Source organism: Xenopus laevis, chromosome 4L (assembly GCF_017654675.1).
Source record: "Xenopus laevis strain J_2021 chromosome 4L, Xenopus_laevis_v10.1, whole genome shotgun sequence".
NCBI lineage: Eukaryota > Metazoa > Chordata > Amphibia > Anura > Pipidae > Xenopus > Xenopus laevis.
This window is the reverse complement of record NC_054377.1, coordinates 108637505-108659698: the sequence shown is the minus strand read 5'-3', so window position 1 is coordinate 108659698 and position 22194 is coordinate 108637505. Positions and strand designations below refer to the sequence as shown.

The window sequence follows — 22194 nt, the reverse complement described above, 5'->3', positions numbered from 1 at the left end:
TAAAACTGTAAAATTATTTTTGACTTTTTTCTTCTGATGAATTACGCACTGCCATGTTTAATATTCTTCTACGTTTTAGAGCAGATGACCTTTGTTGTCATTCCTTACAGACTTAATCTATCAAGCCAGCTTCTTACAGTCACTGCACCAGCTGGACTGAAACACTGGCATCAGAAAATTTGAAATCGTACTGCACAGTAGTCCACTTTCAATTGCCTTTTCTAAATTTAACCTTTTTAAGAAAAAATGAGCGTGGTATAATATGTAGTATTTATTGTCCTTACCCTGCCTTATCTCCACCATTCCCCACCCACCACCCCCAATCTGCTCTTGTTTTTATTACATTTTGATAAGTAGCAGCATAGCATAGCAGGGTTGAAGGGTATCATCTTGTGCTGCCAAATTTGCTCTTGCATTGATCTCCGACACCGAGCTTGCGTTTTTATGTCAAGTGCGGCCTAGCATGCTCTGTGTCTGTGATTCTTTGGGAAAAACTGTATGTTGCCCTTCAACCCTGCTGTGTTATTCTGCTTCTTATCAACATGAAATAGGGCAGATTTGGGGTGGGGTTTTGCAGGATGGAGGACTTTCAGGAAATACTGCCTTTCCTTCTCCTTTAATAGCCTTTTTTTTGTTACTTTTTCTAAGTGTCTGGGTCCCATTTGATGTTGCTTTATGTCCCATTAATGCACTTGCCTGTGTTTATTATACAGTGGTGGCTCGCTCTCTATCTGTTCCCTCTCCCCGTTCCGTCACATTAGTTCTCACAGGATTCCCTTATCTTCCTGGTCTCCATAGAAACCCCTTCTTTCCATTTTTCAATTCCTCTGCATGGGCGGGAGACGCTTGGTCTGAGATTCTGATTTGTCTGCGTAATTGGTTTCCTCTGCAGTTTGTGATGATTGAAAATGTAGTAAATTGGTTAGGTGCTGAAATATGTCAATCAAGGTGACTGTTACCCTGAAAATAGTATATTTACGTTGGGCACCAGTCCTGGGAATGTCAGAGAGATTCCCAAATTTCTATTGGCTAGGAGCACCTTCAATTCCCACTGGGACTGTTGGGCAGCGCTCTATCGCAAGCTATCTTCTTTTTCTTTTTTTTAGTAGCTTGCTTTTTTTTTTTTAAGGTAATCTGTGGAAACAAAGCAAGTCAATAGCCTGTGTTTATTACCCCAATGCATCGGCTGTCTGTAAAACATTTTCTCTCTGCACACACATGGTTTATAGCTGTTATTTTATAAAAAAAAAAAAAAGGCAATCTGACTGTTTGCTTCGTGGCTTTCTTTCTTTTTGTACATGAGCTGAATAAAAAAAATAGGGTTGTATCGTGTTCTGTCAGTTGCACAGGGTTGGCTGTTCCTTCGAAAATGAATCTTGCTCCATGCATGGCCTGATGTTTAATTAAAGCAATAGTCACTCTTGGTAATATGAATAATTATTTCATAGACATGTTTATAGAAATGCGTCAGTGAAAGACATGTCAGAGCGAGAGTGGCAAGGCAAGAGAGGATATGAGAAGTAGAATGAACAAAGTACTGCCCTTTTATTTATAAATAGGTTGCAGCTTACCGTAGAAGTGCTTAATGCTGGTTGTCCTGCGGGGTATCTTGTGTCAATATCCCAATAGAGTCAATCAGAAGAAAATTGAAGTGCAGGACAAATCCACAGCAGTAGTCTTAGACTGCAAATACATTTATTGGGAACATGAAGAACACAACATGTTTCAGGTTAGGCCCTTTATCAAGTGTGCAGGAACATACAGAGGGGGAACATTTAAACATTCTTTGACCCTTTACCTAACTGGTGCATTGTGGGTAGGCCATACAGTGATAACAATTAACCAATTATTGTAATTGGGTTGTCCAAGTGTCTCAAACAGTATAGTATCTAATATACCAAAATGTCCAATTAAAATCTGTTTATCTGTGAAGCATCTGTATATCATATTAAGTTCACATCCCGTGTTAAGTTCATGTAAGAAGGAGTCCATCTCTCCATCTTCACTTGACACCAAGTCATTGCTTCATTAGTCTAGCCTCAACCTCCTAATATAGGAGCTCCCAGTATGGCCATCTAAAATGGAGCACATTGGCCTGTGGCTATTTGCAGGTAGCTGAATGTGAGTGGAAAGTGCAAAAAAAAGTCTGATGTGTCCTTTTTGCACCTTGCATACTGCGTTTGCTTGGCAAATGACTCCTTATATATTTAAGTTTAAAGAGTAACTGAATAAAATATGTTGACTAGGAAACATTATGGGGCAGATTTAGTAAAATTCAAACTGGGGAATCCCGAAGGACTCTCATCATTTCAGATGTTGCCACAGTTACAGAAACCTTTTTCTGAGTGCCAGGAACAGTCAGGAAATTGTTAAATATAAAATGATCAGTGATGATCATCTTTACTGATAGATTTAAAAATGCAAATCACATGTAATATGTCCCTAAAACATCTATAAATTAGCAACATATTCTGCAGCACTTTACAATAAATGGGTGTATATGTTGAGTATACAGATTGCATTTAAAAACAAAAAAATTGACAACTAATATACCGTAAGAGATAAAGAGGGCTCTGCCCAAAAACAGTCGAAAACATTTTTGATAGAATACTGTAAGAATGGGAACTATCTTTCCATTTGATAGTATGGTTTACACAGGCAGATATACCTTAAAGGGATAGTTCATATTTACATTAACTTTTAGCTTAACATAGACAGTGATATTCTGAGATAATTTGCAATTGTTTTTTATTTTTTCTGTTTTTTTAATTACTTAGCGTTTTGTGCAGCAGCTCTGTAGTCTGCAGTATTTACTAGGATCCTATTTACCCTAGCACCCAGGTTGTGTTTTCATGGCCCAGAGTAGAAAGACAAGTAATAAAATGTAATAATAAAATTGCAGCCTCAAGGCAAGAGTTTTTTTTTTGGTTGCTGGGGTCAACGAGCTCCATTTGAAATGTGGAAAGAGGTAGAAGTGGATGGCAAACAAAAACAAAGAATACGAATAGGACATTCTATAACATACTCAAAGTTAACTTTTGCTGAGTTAATATTTACTAAAAATATTGAAAAGAATAAGATGTTCCTTGAAAAGAAATATGGCTAAAATATTAAATAGGAACAATGTTCAATAGCTGCCAAATCATATTGTAAAGATTCTAGAACATGTTTCTTGGCTATTCGGTCAAAATTCTTATTTGTGAGTGTTTGTGCACAAAAACAGAATGCTTTTATGTGAAGGAGATGGAAAGGTGGAGTTCTGTGCATACTCAGACAGATGTGTATACATCAGCATTGCTAATCACACCAAACTACAGTCATTATTAGGAGAGAATGTAAGAAACAGCTGCACACAGCCTAAGGGGGAGTTAAAAGTGCAAGATTGTACAGGATCTTTATTGCATCTGTAGTAATACATTCATTCCCAAACAGAAAATTACTACTAAGGACTGTATTTCACAGGAGCCATTTGCGGTGTCCGAGTGCTTCTAGATGTTAGTCCCCCAATTAAAAGACCATAAAACGGTTCTGAATTCAAGCAGTGTAAATCCTTTACTGTGCAAGTAAGTTATACAGTTATTTCATGTTTTTACCAAATAATCCACCCACTATGCTGTATAAAGTTATTACATGGACATTGGTGATGTTCTAATTTTATATAGTATCATAAATCCTCTGCTTTCAATTTTTAGGGAGGGTCCATACATGGGCAGATATGAAGCCTACTAGGTCTGAAGGAGCAGAGTTGGCAGCTTAAAACTGAATGGCCAGCTTTATCCATAGAAACCAACCAGCGCCTCTCATTTACTGGACGGCCATGTGAAAGCAATGATCTAATCGATTGCTATAAGTTACTAGACTTTGTTACATTCTGCATTCTTTTTATTTCATAAACCCACATGATTCTAAATGGATGTCATTTTTTTCATACATGGCGAAGGTAAAAACTACAGACACAACTATAATGCACTTTTTCTTAAATTATATATGCCATTTTTCCTTAACAAGTGGACCCTTGGAAAGCAGGAATTTGACCTGAGAAAAACTTTATTTTTAGCCTAAGGTCATGTAAGAGATATCGGTTATAAAGGCTCCTGTGTCAGTAGGTTATTTGCGAAGTCTGGCTTAGCACATTTTGGTGTGCCAAGGCATTTGTCAGCTCTGAAATATTCAGCTCATTTATTTAGGCAGAAATACCTTGCTGAAATATAAAGGCTGTTGTTTCTCCCATTGACACAATGACAGGTTACTTTACTTTTTTATGTAAACAAAGACATAAGAGAGAGGGAGTACATTTCAGCTACGTACAAAATGTTTAGAGCCCCATCCTTTGTTTAAAACAGTACTGCAGGTATGGGATCTGATATCCAGAAACCTGTTCTCCAGATTATTAAGGGAAGGCCATCTCCCAAAGACTCCTTTATTATAAATGTTTTCAGTGCTTTTGCTTTTTCCTTGTAATTGATCTCAACTAACAACTAACATAGAATGAATCCTTATTTTAGGCAAAACCATCCTGTTTGGTTTAATTCATGTTTAAAGGAGAACTCAAAAAAAACCCTACCCAAAAAAAAACCCCTACCCTACACAGAACCTCCCCCCCCCCAGCCTAGGTGCTACCCCGGGCAATTACCTAAGTCTTTACTTACCCCTTGGTGCAGATTCTCTTCGGTAATCTTCGTGAAGTAAGCGCCGTATTGGGGTATGCGCAGTTCGAGCAATTCTCTGTATTGCCACAACTGCGCGTGTGACAAAAGTCACAGAAATTGCCAAAGCGACGCTCTCATTTCAAAGAATAATAAAATCGTAAAGTAAAAAAAAACTGTCAATGCCCCTAAGTCTTTACTAATCCTTTGGTGCAGATTCTGTCCAGCAGCATTCACCGCAGCCAACTTCCGGGTCTTCTGCAATATTTGTGAAGTAAGTTATTTAGCTGCCTCCTCTGGGCCAGAACACCGGGTATCCCCAAAGGGCACTTTGAGTCATTCATAACTGTGCCAAGTGGTTTTGCAAATACTAAATATGAGTCACTGTTTAGTCAGTATGGGGTATGATTCATTATCCTTTATATACTCTTAAAGATTGTTTCAGCTGTGCGTTAGCTCACTGTTGCTGTGTGTGACATTTTGCTATCCATGACTGTGATATGTAGGTTTTAACTTTTTCAAAATGGAGAGACCCTGTTGGGCAAATAAATCATTTGAACCATTATATGGAACAGTGTTCTCCCCAGAGTCAGCAGGGGGAAAATTAATAAGTAATTACATGCCACCCCTTCTCTCCCATCCTATTAGAGTGTTGTTTGTAGAAACTGGTAGGGTTGCATGCATCTGTAAATAAAGTGCACAGTCCTACTGGCTTCGGAAAGAAAAATTCTAACACATGGGGGGAAAATGCCAGGTGATGCCTCTGGCAAAAAGGGCCTGGGGAGAACATTGTGGAATCAACCCGCAGAAGGGATGATAATGTTTGTAATGGGTTTCTTAATGGGATTAGATTGAGAACTTTGCAAATGGTTTCAGCAAATGATTATAATAAGCTTCTACACAACAGTAATGGCAATTGTTGAAGTGTCAGGTGCAAGCTGTGAGCCCTACTGCCAAGGATTTTACGTCTTGAAAACAGCAGCGCTCTGATGTATTGAATAAAGTGGTTTATTGTGCTAACAAGCAGGCAAAGTTCTTAATCAAGCCTGCGAAATTTTCTTTTTCATTCACTGGAAAATACTCACTGCTATAAAGTGCTTATTGCCCTCAACCTAACATTTTTAATATCCTGCTATCATGCATATTCTGCTGCACTGATTGTGGTTAAGACCATGGTGAACCTCTGCTCCAAAATCACATCCCCTCTGGCATGCACATATCCCTGTTGTTTTTCCTATGTTATTTCTCACCTCTGTTTTGTCACAGTTCTAACAATATTTCAGTGGAAGGCTGGCTACCTATATAGTAGTAGGTAAAGTTAGACACAAGTCAAATTTTTCCTAAAAAAAAATTTTTAAAAAGTACATTTTTGGAATGTGGTATGTGCTAAAATGGGGATACAATTGAGAGGATCCCTGTACCTAAAACGTACCTTGACCAAGAGGTAAATAAGGGGCTCCCTTTGCACACTGCTCTTGGGTGCACTTTTTATTTATTTTTTTGCTGCTTTTGCGCATTTTGGCATGGGAACATGCACAGTTACATAATGCAATGCTGGAATAGGGCATATATAAGATACTGCTCTATTATTAGACAAACCAGTTTGGTAATGTTTAATTGTAGAACCCTAATAAATATTTCATTTTTTTTTTCTTTTAGTCCTTTTAAAGATATGAAGTTCTTCTATGTACTGAATGATATGCACTGCTGCCCCTATAATAACTGTAATTAAGATTTAACTTTGCAGAAACCTCTAATTGTCTAGGACATCACGCTACTTAATTACAAATATCTACAATTAAATCTTACTAGAAAATAATCAAGAAGCAAGGCAAACAATTACTTTAATACATAATTTCCTCTTTTTTCTGTAAGTAGAGCGGATTTTGATGATCCCTTGTTGATATGTGTTATGCTTTAGTACACTATTGCCTTGTGTGGGCTTTCAGTAAACCACTCCATTCCACTTTAATACCCTAAAATCTTGTGCAGCCTATGTCAAAATGCAAAAAGATCTTTATTCTTATATAGTAGTTTATGCAGCGTTCCTATTTAACAGATTAGGAGGGGAGTTCCACATTTATCAGTCTAAGCTGCTTTGGTTCAAGTTATGTTTCAACCCTACTATCATTGTGTTCTCCAGTTAAACCCTGTAATTGGCACATATATCTGCTTCAGGCTTGGTCTACAAAGTCTTGCTCCACAGTAAGAATGCAGCAGAATACAAACTAGCTTTCATTTCTTTGGAATCTTGGTCCTTGCACAAGTACAAACTAAAGGATGTATCTGAGATTGGCTTACCTTTTTTAATTAAGGCCCTTTCATATTTTTCCACACCCAGCCTGCACCCATATAACTTATCACAATGTTTTTTAATTAAGGTTACAGGTGTCTGCAAATTTTATTAGTGCATACATTTGTATTTATTATTGTCACCACAAAAATATGCTATGATCATTCTAGCATCTAACCAGGCTTAGTGCTGATAAAGGGGATATCTGCACTCCTTTAAACTGAGCTTACAAAAGAAAAATCACACAAACAAGAGATGTACCAGAGACACTTCAACTGCAGGACTGCCATTAGAAATTTTTTAAAAAAAACATTGGCGGCCAAGGTCCCCCATAAAAGTTTTAAAAAACAAAATTGGTGGCAGCCCCCCCCCCTACATTGGTGGTCAGGGCCCTATAGAAAATAAAAAAAAACATTGGTGCCAGAGGTTTAATGAAAAAATAAAACAAAAAAAAAAGCATTGGGGTTCAGTGGAACTTACCTTAGGTTCTTCTTCCTTGTCCTCGGGCAATGGCAGATTCTTCAGCTTTGTTCTGCTTTGGGTCTTTCTGCCAATTCAGGTCTTGCCGCCGCTGATTCAGGTATTTCCGATATTGCCACTTCTGGTCTTTCCGCATCTTCCTTCGTCGATTCGGATCATAAGGGCTTTTTCGGAGAGTGCAGCACGGCCAGGCCCCTCCTTTTTACCTCAGATCTGGTGTTTCAGTCTGGCAGCACAGTAATTTAGGTGCAGATTCTGAACTGATACAATTTTGCAACATGTAGTCGATACATATTTCAGCAGCATCTGTGGAGTATTAGCAACTATTGTATCAATTTTAACAGCTGTCTATGGAACCCAGGGATTCTGCTCAGCAGGGCCAAAGATAAGAAATCTTATCAGCTAAATATATCAATTTAGAACAGTTTAGATTGTTGGGACCCCCGCCCCCAGAGCTGCTTTCGAAAGGTGAAAAATTAGACTTAAGCTGGCCATAGACGCAAAGATCTGATCGTACGAATCGAGGATTCATACGATTTTCGGGCTGTGTGTGGAGAGTCCCGACATTATTCGTCCGGCGGAGATCGGTCGTTTGATCGTTTGGACAGGTTCAAAGATTTCTGTCAGCTGCGGGTAATATCTCTGCATGTATTGCCGATCGTACGATTTTCAATGGGAGACTGTCACTAGCTTTGGTCGGACATAACTTTCGTACGATTGCTGTCAGGGGCAGAACATTGGCAGCTTATCTGTTCTATTACTTCTTTATTTGATCTGAGTTCGAGTTTGTGAGGTTTTTTCTCCTCGAATAAACTCAACTCAATGTTTGCTTATCTATTAAAAAAAACAGATTGTAAAAAACTACATTCAATGCAATTGGGGGGAAAACTCTTAATACCTCAAATTTATTGAGTTTACGAGTGCAAACCACAGTAAAAAACTAAAATCTTGAAGGTAAAAAACATCTTCAGATGGTTAAACGGACCTGCCATTGACTTCTTCGTGACCTCGACAGGATTTAGCTGGTGTATTTTTAGATTTGGGCTTTTAGCATCTTTGGGGCATAATAATCTCCAAAAATTTTTTGTTTTTTTTGTGAAACGACCTTCAAATTTTTCCAGAACACAGCTCGACCTTTAATAAATAACCCCCTTAATCTGTGGTGATCCAATTTACAAAAATAAACCTTATCTGAAATACCCCAAATCCCAAACATTCCCAATATACTCCAGATATATAAAATAAATATTATGCAATGTATTTCTATTTTTTGGGCTTACTAACCCAAAAATATGTTTCCTCTCTGTATATTGAGGAGATGTCAACAGTCACATTAACTAAATGTTTTAGATAATACTTCATGTACCATGACAAGATTAGTTGGAGGTGAGAATGAGGCCACAATAGGCTTAATTAGGTATATTTACCACATAGCAAACAACCAACAGCAGTATTAGTAGGATTAGACTTTAATTCCTTTGCCTGCATTTTTAAAAGTCCGGCACGGTTGCACTGGGACAGTCTTCATCTTATTACGTATTTCACTTTAAAGGCTAAATAGAAAATGTAACTAGGTGTGCATGATTGAATACTAATGTAATAAACAAGACCATCTTATAATGCTATTGTTGTTTAATCAAAATTTTTAATACAGCTATTTAAGCCGTATTTCAGCATGGGCAGGTTAGTTTTTTTTTTTTTTTCCAAATGTATACACACAACCAGTATTAGGCATACCTGCTTTAACCAAGTATGTTTCAGAGGTCCATCCTTCCCATCGTACATAAGTAGCATTTCATGTTAAGGTATGTGGTATTTGATTTAGATATTTACTAGTGTGTTGAGCTTTATTACTGGAAATATAGCAGTAATGATTTAAGGGCCACTATATTCTTAGTTGTTTATAAGGAATTTTTCTTAGTTGTATGAAAAGAAACCATAAATCATACCAATAATGTACTCACTACACTCTGCACTATGAACAATTCCTTAACATCTGATGGTATAGTGGTAGATTTGCAAAGATCCATTATAGCTCTTTTTGACTTGTCACACCCTTCATTATGTTATGGTCTTTGGCCTGCTAGGCTTTGCCTCATTTGGTGTCTTCTAGTGGGAACTACCATAGTTGTAGAGCCCAGGTTGGGGATAAGGGAGCTTGTGGCCAAATGGTCTTGGAAGGTTGGGCAAGGTTAAATCTGCAAGCTGAGCCAGCTACACTTTTATAGATATTAAGGAAAATAGCAGGGTTGTGTACTTGCTTGTAGACATGACTTTTTTGTTATCGTTGCCGGATCTACTAGACAATAGGCTGTACTGGGCATCCTTCACAAATGTATTTCTGATATACTATGAGATGTTACAGTCTGCAAACTTAGAAAATAGTAATGACAGTCGTGTGTCGTTTCAGATAAACTTTCAAAAATAAATTGGCCTCTGAATAATTTAATCCTAGATTCAGAAAAGCAAATCTTTCAGAGTTAAGGGTTTTATTACCATGGAGTAAATAGGTTATCTGCAAAGAAAGCTGAACTGAAACTGAATACTTTGTGCAATAAACCCAATATCTGCTAAAATATTATCATTATTTTATCCCATTTTATAACCCATTCTAGCGTTCTAAACAGTGTCTGGTTAAAAGCTAGCTGGAAAGGGCTGATCTGTAACTACCATAAAGAATAAAATCAAATTAGCCAAGCTGGAACCTGAGGGTGAAGTGTTGACTGTAAAATAAAGCAGATCAAATCCTTGTGTGTATTCCCAGTGTTCAGAAATAGCTATAGCACTACCTTTAAATGTAAAATCTCTAGTGAAAGGCATACCTGGGCTGTTTTCATGCAATGTGGTCATTTCCAACCAAATAGTGTAATCATAGGTCCATGAAGTTGTCCCCTTACAAGTGATTTGGATAATCAGTTTGGTCTAAATGAAAATTCAGGTTGGTCACTGACCTACAGTGGCATGACCTTGAATTGGGCATTGATCGAAATGTTTTGAATTTTGCAGATCGTTCCAAAGTATGCAAGGTAATTGAATCCGATTAGAACATTTGATGAGAGCCTTGCATAGAATTAGACCATAGGGAAATGTAAGTTTATGCATAGGAGCATACTTTGCTGGGGTTTCAGCAATGCAGAAGGACTTGGGAGAGGTTCCAACCTTACACCTGAACAATATTGTAATACTTTATACTACTGTTATTGGATAGAAATGTAAAGTGAAATTGACACTCTTGGACAGACGTGTTATATGAGCAACAATAAACACATTATTGGGAGGGGTGGACTTTCTATTTATCTAAAGGCTGATAATATATTTTGGGATAACTGCTGTAGACTTCCTAGAAAAAACAAAAAAATGATATGCTTTTTAATATGCTAGCCCACTGTGGGACAATAATACCTCATTTAGTAAATGTTTCATTCATTATTCCTTAGAGTTTGTCACTTAGTGCAGAACGTTGGTTTAGCCCTGGAATTACTTACAATTTCCTCAAATTAGTGTTCTGTTTTGTTCAATAACATTTTCACTGGGTCAAATGTTATATTACTGTTTTGTCATCATTACGTTTTTACAACTTGACAATTTATTCTTAGTTACACAGATAAACCGTTTTCTACTCTGTATTTTCCATTTAAAACTTTTCACTGGCCATGCCGGAGACCTTTTGCTGTATGAAAAGCAGAGTAACATGGTTGTAAATTATTCTTTAAACAGGAAGCAAGTTCCTGTATTTTGACAGTAAGAAATCTGAACTATTTTTCAGACAATACACCACACTCTAAAACTTAGCACAAACATATACTTTGCTCCCTTCGTTAGCATGCTCCATTGTTTGCTCTCCAAGGTACAGACTGTACCCTGATGCTATCCTTACTGATGCAGGGAAGGTAAAAAAATATATAAATAATATAAATCAATATTATACAGTGTACCGGATGCTAATTTAAGGAAGAATTTGGTATTTTATTGAAAATAACCTGCATTAATAACCTCTTTCTTGTCTTAAGTACAATTACAGCACAGTTTGCTATAACAGAGATTAAATTCATCTACAGAATTTGCAAATAGGATTTAATCGTTTAACAGATTTTAAGAAGTATTATCACACAAAAATGGCAATTGCTGATTCCATTAATGTTTCATTGTGCAGAGAAGCAAAGAGTTTCTCAGCTATAGAAAAAATGCAAAATACCTCTGCTGTGTGACTTAAAACACAGCACGCGCTCACTCGTTATGTGCTTTTACTGTTGCTTTTACCCTCTGCGTCATTAATGACGTCCTGCAGGCTAATAGTGATTGGTTGCTCCATTCAATCCAGACCCTTAAGTTCTCACGTTCATGATAAAGCATCCCTCCTCAAGTCCTCTCAACTGACAAGGATACTTTTGGCTATATACCGTATTGGAACACTCACTGATGATTTCCATCTCTGGAAACAATGCCAGGATAAGATTTGTTGAGAATATGGGGTTTTTATGGGTGAGCAGCAGCATACAAGCCTGCATCACCATGAACAATGCCAAGCATCAACCAGACTGGTTTAAAGGAGAAGGAAAGCTACGGAGGCATTTTATTGCCAATAGATTAGCTGCAATAGTGCAAGCTAGAATGCTATATTTATTCTGTAGAATGTTTTACCATTCCTGAGTAAAAAGCTCTAGAAACTCTCTGTTTGTTTAGAATAGGAGCTGCAGTATTAATGTGGTGTGACATCACTTCCTGCCTGAGTCTCTCCCTGCTCTGGGCTCAGATTACAGTAGAGAAGGGAGGGGTGGGGGGAGAGGAGCAAACTGAGCATGCTCTTGCCCAGGGCAATGAGGTTTAAGCTGAAGGCAGGAAGTCTGATACACAAGCCCATGTGTACACAATAGAAGGAAAGAAATGCAGTATTTCTTTTGACAGGGGACTCAGAGCAACATTACTTTGGGGGTTTACTGGTATATTTAGATGGACCTTTCTGATAAGGCTTACTTAGTTTTAACCTTTCCTTCTCCTTTAAGGGTAAGGTCACACTGGGAGATTCGGGGAGATCTTTGGGGCGACTAATCCCCCCCGAACTGCTTCCGCCTGCTACAATAAGAAATCACCTGCGGCATGACACTCGCGGTTCTTTCGTTTTCCTGAAGTCGCCCGAAGTTTCCTCGTGAGGCAATTTCGGAAAACTAAGCGCCGCGAGTGCCATGCCGCAGGCAATTTCTCATTGTAGCAGGCGGAAGACAGGGGGAAGCAGTTCGGGGGGATTAGTCAACCCAAAGAGGAGGCGATTAGTCGACCGGGCGAATAAATCTTCCCGAATCTCCCAGTGTGACCTTACCCTTAGTATGTTAAAGAATGGCCAAATCTAATAAACTTTTAATTGGTCTGTATCATTTATGTTTTTATAGTTTTTTAATTATTTGCTTTTTCTTTTGACTCTTTGCAGTTTCATATGGGGGACTGATCCCATCAACCAAAAACTATTGATCTGTGAGGCTACAATTTTATTGCTATTGTTACTTTTTATTACTCCTCTTGCTGTGCAGGCATTCTTATTTATATTCCTGTCTCTCATTAAAAAACCACTGCCTGCATGCTAGGGCAAATACAACCCTAGCAACCAGATAACTGCTGAAATACCAAATTGGAGAGCTGGAGAGCTAAATAACCGAAAAATCATAACAAATAAAAATCTTTCCCAAAAAGATGTTATTGCAGTAAAAAGATTTACATTTCTTAATGCCTTTGTTTTTGGAATAAGATTTTGGAAAGGCAGATGTTTGAAAAAGTTTCACAATATATTTTCTTTTTTACAATTATAGAATCATATATAGTACATAGTTTTATTGAACATTATCATTTATATAATTAAAGGGGAACTCCGGCATCCAAACCAAAATTTGATAAAGAGGCCAACATAACACAGAAACCCCTAATATACCCATCATCGTGATCAGTTTCTTCAAAAAGTATGAATAAATGTTATGCTGAAATCCAGCTGTTTAACAGTTATTTTCTTTCTGCATCATTTGAAATCCTGGCAGGGAAGGAGGGACTAAAATACTGATGTTGCAAATTGTAACAACTTCTCCACAGCTTACAGACAGCATATAGGAACTACATAACCCACAATGCATTGCACTATGATCTTCCATTCCTTATTGAAATCATGTGTACAGGGAATTGTGGGGTTTGGAGGTTGCAGGCGAAGGACAGCTGGCTGTTGATACAAAGTAACAGTAGTCAGCCAGCTCAGCAAAGTAGTCAGATGGCTAGGCTTAGCGAACTGTTCCAAACCATTAAAAATCATGAAAAGTCTGCATATTTTTTAATTGATGTGTATGGTAAAGTTGCTTGAAATTGCGTTTACTTTTCAAAAAGCTTAAGTTATGTTTTTGTGGAGTTCCCCTTTAATCTCTTTTATAAGGGGCATATTTATTAAACCTCTTTTTTTTGTGGTCAAGTTATTAAGCGGACAATTAGAATTTTTAGAGATTTAATATACCCCGAAGCTTCTAAAAATCTGAAAATACTCCAGCTAAAACCTGTCGAGGTCATGTAGAAGTCAATGGCAGATGTCCTTTTTACAATTTTAAAATGATCCGCTCTGGTTTTCGTACAATAATCCCAAAAGGTCAGGGTTTTTGGACGACAACTCAAAAAAAAAATCGTACGATTCCGGCGGCATGATTGCAAAAATTCCTACGATTTGAATTGTCACACGATTGTGTCGAGACTTTTCCTGCACTGATGCTTTCAAGCTGATTTTTGGATAAATTAGTGGACGGGAGTTTGATCAATTTTGTTTTAAAAAAAAAATTGATAATTTCAAGGTTTAGTAAATAACCACCTAAATGTTTTGACAATAAAATCACTCTTTTCACCGTTTAAGATTAGTAACCTCTACATTCTGATTTGTTTTTTTTGTCTGCAGAGTGCTCATCTTGCAATGATTGACACATTGATGATGGCTTACACAGTAGAGATGGTCAGCATTGAGAAGGTCATTGCCTGTGTGCAAAAGTATTCTCCCTTCTTCCAAGCTGCTGACATGCCTTATGATATTGAGGATGCTGTCATGTACTGGATCAACAAGGTAAAGTATTGTAAATGCAAGCTAACAGTGCTATGATAGCAACCAGGGACACAATCAGAAATTGGCCTTGTGAACACAAATTTGAATCACCAACATTTTTGGCCTTTTCCCCACCACAGCTACTATGATTAAAAAAAAAAACTCTCAAATGATTTTACTGGTGGTAAATGATTTGTAGGTGGGGTGTAACTATAGAGGTAACAGGAACTATAGGGGGCTCCGTTGGACAGCTGCAATGTATATTCATGAAAAATGCCTGGTTGCCAAAGTTTACGGGCCCAAAGATCTTTCCGTGGGTCTCAATAACTAGTCATTCCACAGCTGGAATGTTCATGTAGGAGACACTAGTATAATTCAGTAAAGAGACCCTAATATAAAAAGTAAATGTTGCTTTATCATAAGCAGTTCTTATAAATAGTTCCATCTATTGGAATGTGTTAATAAATCGGTTTATCGGGGGACAGTGGCATTTGGAATTTAAAGGAGAAGGAAAGGTTAAAACTAAGTAAGCCTTATCAGAAAGGTCTATATAAATATACCAGTAAACCCTCAAAGTAATGTTGCTCTGAGTCCTCTGTCAAAAGAAACACTGCATTTCTTTCCTTCTATTGTCTACACATTCGCTTCTGTATCAGACTTCCTGTTGTCAGCTTAAACCTCCAGGGCTATGTCTTGATGCTCAGTTTGCTCCTCTCTCCCCCTTCCTTCTCCTTCCTCCCCTCCCTGATGTAATATGAGCCTAGAGCTATGAGAGACTCAGGTAGGAAGTGTTGTCACACCAAGCTAATATGGCAGCTGCTATCCTAAACAAACAGAAATAGCTTCTATAGCTGTTTACTCAGGTATGGTAAAGCATTCTACAGAATAAATACAGCATACTAGTTTGCACTATTGTGGTTAATCTAGTGCCAATAAACTGCCTCAGTAGCTTTCCTTCTCCTACCCATCTTCTTGCCATTGTCACACTGCTCTGCACATTTCATTGATTTACCAATGCTACCTGTTTTTTTTTTGTTTTTTTCACAAGTTTTTGCATAAGTTGTGTAAATTGCGTAAGTTTAGGGGGCCTAATGATCTTGCTGTGGGGTTCATTAATTAGTCAGTAGTAGTTCATGTAAAATGTTAAAAATAAGCAATGTGCTAATAAGTCAGTTTATTGGAGGTCAGTGTAATTTACCTTAAAGCAGAAGGAAAGGCAAACATCAATACCTTTCTCCTTGTATTTTACTCCCCAAGACCTCCTCCTGAAACGCTATGGTATAAACGCACATAGGCTAGTCAAATATCGTAGAATCCATGTCCTTGTTCGCATCGCAGGCGCCATGTTACTAAAGGCTTCCTTTACCTCTTTCTTCTTATTGCACATGCGCAAAAAAAAAAATTTGTTGACCCCAGGGCGTGTCACCACTGACGTAGTGCTTATTAGTAAGTAGCGCCAGCATCACATTAGTGCCTCACCTTAGCCTTCTCTGTATAAGGGTATTGTCCCCTCGCTGCGCACCCCAAGCGCTTGATGCAAACTGCTGTCCCCACTATAATTAAACACTGATTCCTGTGCATCTCCTTAGCTCCCAAGACGCTTCTCATCTGAGGGTGGGGGCATGGGCATAAGGGTCAATGATGCGGCGCACATTTGCATGCGCCTCATCATTATTGGGAGAAAGGCAGTGCCCCAAGGACATCCGCACTACAACTAAATTATGCCTAATGCGCCTCAAGGCAGCAGAGCGGAAGATGCCTGTAAAAAGCGTGACGTCACCCGAGTCTTACACTGCAGTCTTCAGAGAGCATGGCTGCTTATACATCAGACCAGGGAGAAAAGTTTGAAAACTATCAGTAAGTTCTATGTGCAAAAGACTTTAGTTAGAAGGCTATTTATGGTTTGCCTTTCCTTCTCCTTTAAGTTTTTTAATTCATTGTTAAGCTTCTCTGCAAGTTACGTTAAGTTTCCAGGCAGGTTATATGACTTTGTGATTGTGTCTGCTTTTTTTAGGTGAATGGACATCTGAAAGGCATTCTAGAGCAGGAGCAAAGATTGAAAATGCAACAGAACCTAGATCCCAACACTACACAGAAGGTACTAGACCTTATAGAAATGGTCTGTGTTAAAAATAATATATTGTGAATATGAAAGTAAAAATTCCTCTAGACACAGTTTGTGTGATTGGTTACTTAGTTATTCTTTAAGAAACAAATTTATAAAACTAAAAACTTAGACTGTGTTAACTTGTCAGTTGTCTATTCCATAAAATAGAGTTATCTGCAAGCATTAGATGAAAAATGGTGGTGAGCCAACCATTACTTTTTTGCTAGCACTTTACAATGATGTTTTGGGTGACAGGTTTAAGACAATTAAAGCAGAGACTAAAGGGCTTAATTACATGTGCTACTGTTCTCAAAAGTGCTTTGCTTCGGGTCAGTGATCCCCAACCAGTAGCTTGTGAGCAACATGTTGCTCTTCAACCCCTTGGATGTTGCTCTCAGTATCCTCAAACCAGGTGCTAATATTTTAATTCCAGGCTTGGAATTAAGTTTTAATTGCATAAAAACCAAGTATAGTGCCAAGCAGAGCCTCATGTAGGCTGCCAATCCACATAGGGGCGACCAAATAGCCAATCACAGCCCTTATTTGGCATCCCAAGGAACTTTTTTTTATGCTTGTATTGCTCCCAAACTCATTTTACATTTGAATTTGACTCATGGGTAAAAAAAAGTTGGGGACCCCTGCTTTGGGCAGTGTACTTGATAGTACTATTAACGGGTACAAATGTCTGGAGCAAAGTGCACCACATATGGGCACTGGGAAGCCCAGCACCTTGTATTCCACACAGTTGTGCTGCCCGCCTTTCACCGCTTCTCTATGAAGCACTACCTATAAAATGAGGCGGAACTTTTTGTGCACCATTGTGCCTTATAGTTTAACCAGTGAATTTCAATGGGTGAACAAATGCAAAAAACATAGAGATTTGGGCTTGATTTTTGCCATTTTCACCTTTACAATTTCTTGGATTATTCTTGCTTTCTACAATGAAAATCTTGGTCCTCCCCTCCCAACACCCTCACTTACCAGTGTCAGACTGATACATGATCTCTTGCATTGCTTATAATGTGACTTTAGGGCAAGGCCAGACGTGGCGTTTTTACGTTGCGTTTTTAAAACAGAAAGGCCGGGCGTAAATACGCTACTGAAACCACACGTGACCGACAACATGCGTTTTTCAGCACGTAAGTTTCTTTTCCAAACATGTACTTCTCATTGTTCTCATTGAGAATTTGGACACCATATTTAAAATACGCTGCGTATTTACGCAAAGTGTGGTTTCAAACGTGCAGATCCCATAGAGTCTGTTGATTTGGTAGTTTCTTGACGTATTGGCGTCTCTGCTCAAAAATGCCAATACTGGCGTCCTGTGACGGATTTCGGCTTGGAAGCGCCCTGTGTGAATTGCCATAGTGTGTTTTCTATTAGTTTCAGTGGTAGTGCAGTTTATGCGTATTAAAGCCTGGCTGTTCTTTTTTAAAAACGCAACGTAAAAACGCCACCTCTGGCCTTGCCCTTAGGATGGTGCAAACATCTAATCATCTGGAGCACAATGAAAACAATGTCTTCAACCTATCAAATCTGTTTCCCACTCCAAAGCCTAACATCGCAACTTGAATAGCAATGGCGGAAGACATGTCAGCACATGTATTAATAGCTGAAATATTTATATATTACTGTACTGTACTGCATAAAAAATATTGTAAAGGTTAGTAATAACAAAATGTTTGGTTGAAAAGTACATTTTAAAATAATGCAAATAGAAACCACAGAGTAACACTAAATGAAAAGATAATTTGATCGATATTCTCTGCAAAATACCATAGCAGCAGTGGTAATATCATGTATTTTACATAGCATATCTGAGCTGCTTTACTGGCCATAGTGCCACTTGCCAAGGGGTTAAATGACTGGTGCAGCATCTCTAAATGCTTCCTTCTTTTCGGCTACCAGCATTAAAATATTAATGAGCTGGCCACGAGGGAGATAATTGTGCAGAGTAGACAGATGCTACCTGCACAAATCAAGTTATTTAATTCCTTGCTGCCAGGCCAGCCAGCACTGCAGCTCACTGCACAAGAATAACTAAAACTTTTAATATCCAAAAAGAGAACAGAAATTTCATTTAAATTGCAAAAGTTCATAGAAGAGCATCTTAAGCATTTCATTGTCTTGCGGGGGTGGGGTTGACTCCCCTTTTAAGATATCATAGCCTTTTTATTGGATGTATTGCTCCAATGATACTGTTGTACTATTATTAGAACTTTTGTAACTCCTTTTTGTAACAGGTCCTGATATACACTGTATTATGATATAATAATAAATGTAGGGTGACTTGACTAGGCTAAACTCTGGTAGCAATGTGTTATTTAAGAAAACCTACTTAGCTTCATTTATGTTGCTACTAAAGCACGACATAAGTTGTGTATTGCTGATATTATTATTATTATACAGTCATAGAAAGTTGTCATCATTTAACAAGGTATTGTTCTTGTCAGCCAATTTCATTGTTGCTTGATAGTTTTTATGTTTCCCAATATAGTCATTATTATTTATATAGTGCCAATATGTCCTGCTGCGCTTTAAAGAGTAAGGGAACGCAAACATAAAACATGACATTTTACATTTAGAAACCGTAACATTCTAGGCAGAAGTCACATGCCACTGGGAAATTTTCTGTTGACTTTTTGTTGATTTTTTTTCTTTAATAAATACCGATTATTTGAGGTTTCAGAAAATACTCATGTAGGGTTTTGTTTTGTTTTTTGTGGCCACGTTTCTTTCCTCCATGCTTTCTCAAATTGAGAAATAAACGCCAACTTGATTTTTTTTATAAATCAGCCCCTTTATATGATGAATGACAGAGTAGATGATTAATAGGAGAGGGTCTCAATAGAAAGATAAGTAATAAAATGTAAAAAGAACTAAATCGATAAAGGCTGGGTGCTTACCAAAATTTATATTTCACAGTTAAAAAGCACTCACTGCATGATCTCCATAAATCGTTAAGACTTTTATTCCTCCAACCACATGTCTACGCGTTTCGGTCCACACAGGACCGTCATCAGGTTTTGAAATCCAACCATTTCAAAACCCCTCCCTAGGCTAGAAGGGTCTCATTTATAAATATTGGACACATTTGCATCTGGGCAGTAATGCATGGCTACTAATTGTTTTCACTGTTCAACTTGCAGCTGCCTAAAAAAGCCAGCAGTTGGTTGCTATCGGTTACTGCCCATGTGTAAATTTACCCAGTGTTTATAAATGAGCCTGAACGTGTCAAGCAAACCTTCCCACTCTTTGTTCCACTGTAAAGTGATAGTTTGTAAATTTATCTCCTAATTGGAATAAAAAAAACTCGCTCAAACTCCAATGCCCCGATTTTGATTTATCTATTAATAAAAAACTCAAATAAATTGGACTAGGAAAAAACTCCGATAAAATCAAGCAGAATCATAGAATTTCAGTGTTTTGCACGAAAACCCTGAAATTATCGGGCTTAATCCAGCGCAAACCACAATATCTTCAAATTGGGATAGGAACATCTCCCATTGACTTTTATACCTTACCTTGATCTGAGGTCTGAGATGGCAAATTTTTGGATTCAGGCTTTTTGCAGCATCAGGGATATAATAAATCTTAAAAAAAAAACAGAGTTTTTGCCCGAAAAAGCCCAACCAGATAAATTCAAGGTTTTAGTATATAACCCCTTAAAGTCACTCTGCTTTCCAGAAAATGTGTACACTGCCTGCTATGAAAAGCAGAGCGATTTATTGGCCCAGAATCCTTTACTTCATAATAAAACAAGGTGAAGGATGGTTTGAATGACACTGTGAGCCTAAAGAGGGGTTGGTAAATGGTTCTTAGGAGTATCAAAGTTCCTTTCAATCAATGCTATCAATTGTTTCGGTATATACACATTAACCCAATGAGAGTCGAAACGTCAATCTAAATAAAATACTTTTTTCACAAAGCCCATCGAGTGCAACAGCCTTCTTTATATATATATATATATATATATATATATATATATATATATATATATATATATATATATATATATATAATTCATTGACAGCACTCCAAGGAAATACATCAAGTCAATAGTTCAAATGAAAGTGGATATTTATTGGTGATCCAACGTTTCGGCTCCGCACAGGAGCCTTCTTCTTTCCCTGACAAATGCTCCTGTGCGGAGCCGAAAAGTTGGATCACCAATAAATATCCACTTTCATTTGAACTATTGACTTGATGTATTTCCTTGGAGTGCTGTCAATCCCTGCATTTTGTCTACATACTTCTCAGACTAGCACCCAGGTTTCTGCATACTAATGGTTGTGCATTCCATTCTGTTTTATTAAAATATCCATATAAAATGTTAGGTGAATATATATATATATATATATACACCTAACATTTTATATGGATATTTTAATGACTAATTGAGGATAGCATTTAGGGCAAAACACTTGAGCTGAGACTCCACTGCATGCAACAAATTGTGAAGTGTGTATATAGAGTACAATAACATTTTCTATTTGTCTTTCTGCTACAAATGGGAATCAGCGTAACTAAAAACTACATATCTGCGTTGTCAATTTGGGACATTTGAGTTCACACCTTTTACTGTTTGCTATAATCCATCATTGTTTGTAAGGCTAGCACATGCTGTTTACTAGGCTAAAACCATTTCTCTTACAAGGCTGCTGCTTCATGGATCCAACTCTGATTCATTCTTTCTCTGTTTGCTTTTTTCTTCCTTTGCTTTCTCTGTTATTCCCGCTGCTCCCTCTGAAGTCTACTTCCAAATGGTTTTGGAAACTGGTCCCTGTAAGTCTTGCTTAGCTACTTTGATCTGTGGTCCTTTTGGTTAAAGCTGCTTTTCCTTCATATCATGCTAGCATTTTCCACTTTTCTACTGCAGTGTTTTAGTCAGGGGGATTTTCCTGCTGTGGTGTTTAAATGCAACTGCAAACCTGGAGTAATGTTATAACCCATAGAAACCAGTTCTCTGATGTGTATAGTCAACCACAGTAAGACTGAATAATTCAAAAAAATGTTTTAATTCATCCAAACCTTTTACCACCAGGTAATGTAATGTGTAATGTAAAAGTGGTTAGATTTTTTTAAATGGTATCCTAATATTTCTGTATCATGTGCTTAATATTATTTTAGACTTCAATACAATATTTTCCAGATACTTGGCATAGGTTCTTTGGCTGAGCTTTCATTTCTTAATGATGACCTGATAGACTTGCACATAGACCCTACTAACGTTGCTGTAATCTGCCTCTCAGGATAGGTGGATAATGGCCGTTTAGGAAGGTTTCTCCTCCCCAGCTTTATATTGATATGTAATTGTAAGTTCTTCATTAGAAAGCATTCTGTTTGTTTTTTGGCTTCCTCAAAACAACAAAAAAAATCAATCCAACACCATATATGAAAAATGCAAAGTGTTGTCTACAAATCTTTCTGACAATATTTTAGTGTGCATAGATATAATGACAGGATACCTATAATTTAGAGGCCACCTGTTTTAGTCATTTATTCCTGAGGGGAATGCAAGCATTCAAAACTAAACATATGGAGTGTATTAAACTGGAAAGGGCATCAAGCTCTGTGATCTTGGACCTTGTACATTGTCTAAGCTGTTTGTGTG

The 22194-nt window shown here is 37.6% G+C and overlaps 1 protein-coding gene across 4 annotated transcripts in view; it reads left to right on the top strand.

Moving 5' to 3' along the window:
- LOC108714441 (calmodulin-regulated spectrin-associated protein 2) overlaps nt 1-22194 on the top strand; it is a 61120-nt gene that overhangs the window by 15840 nt on the left and 23086 nt on the right. For 2 of the 4 annotated variants that reach the window (XM_041590607.1, XM_041590608.1), the window contains exons 3-5: nt 14333-14494; nt 16488-16571; nt 21333-21365. In XM_041590607.1, the coding sequence (XP_041446541.1) occupies nt 14333-14494; nt 16488-16571; nt 21333-21365 (279 nt within the window). The remainder of the gene's footprint in view (nt 1-14332; nt 14495-16487; nt 16572-21332; nt 21366-22194) is intronic. The other 2 variants (XM_018258674.2, XM_018258675.2) reach the window with 1 other exon arrangement.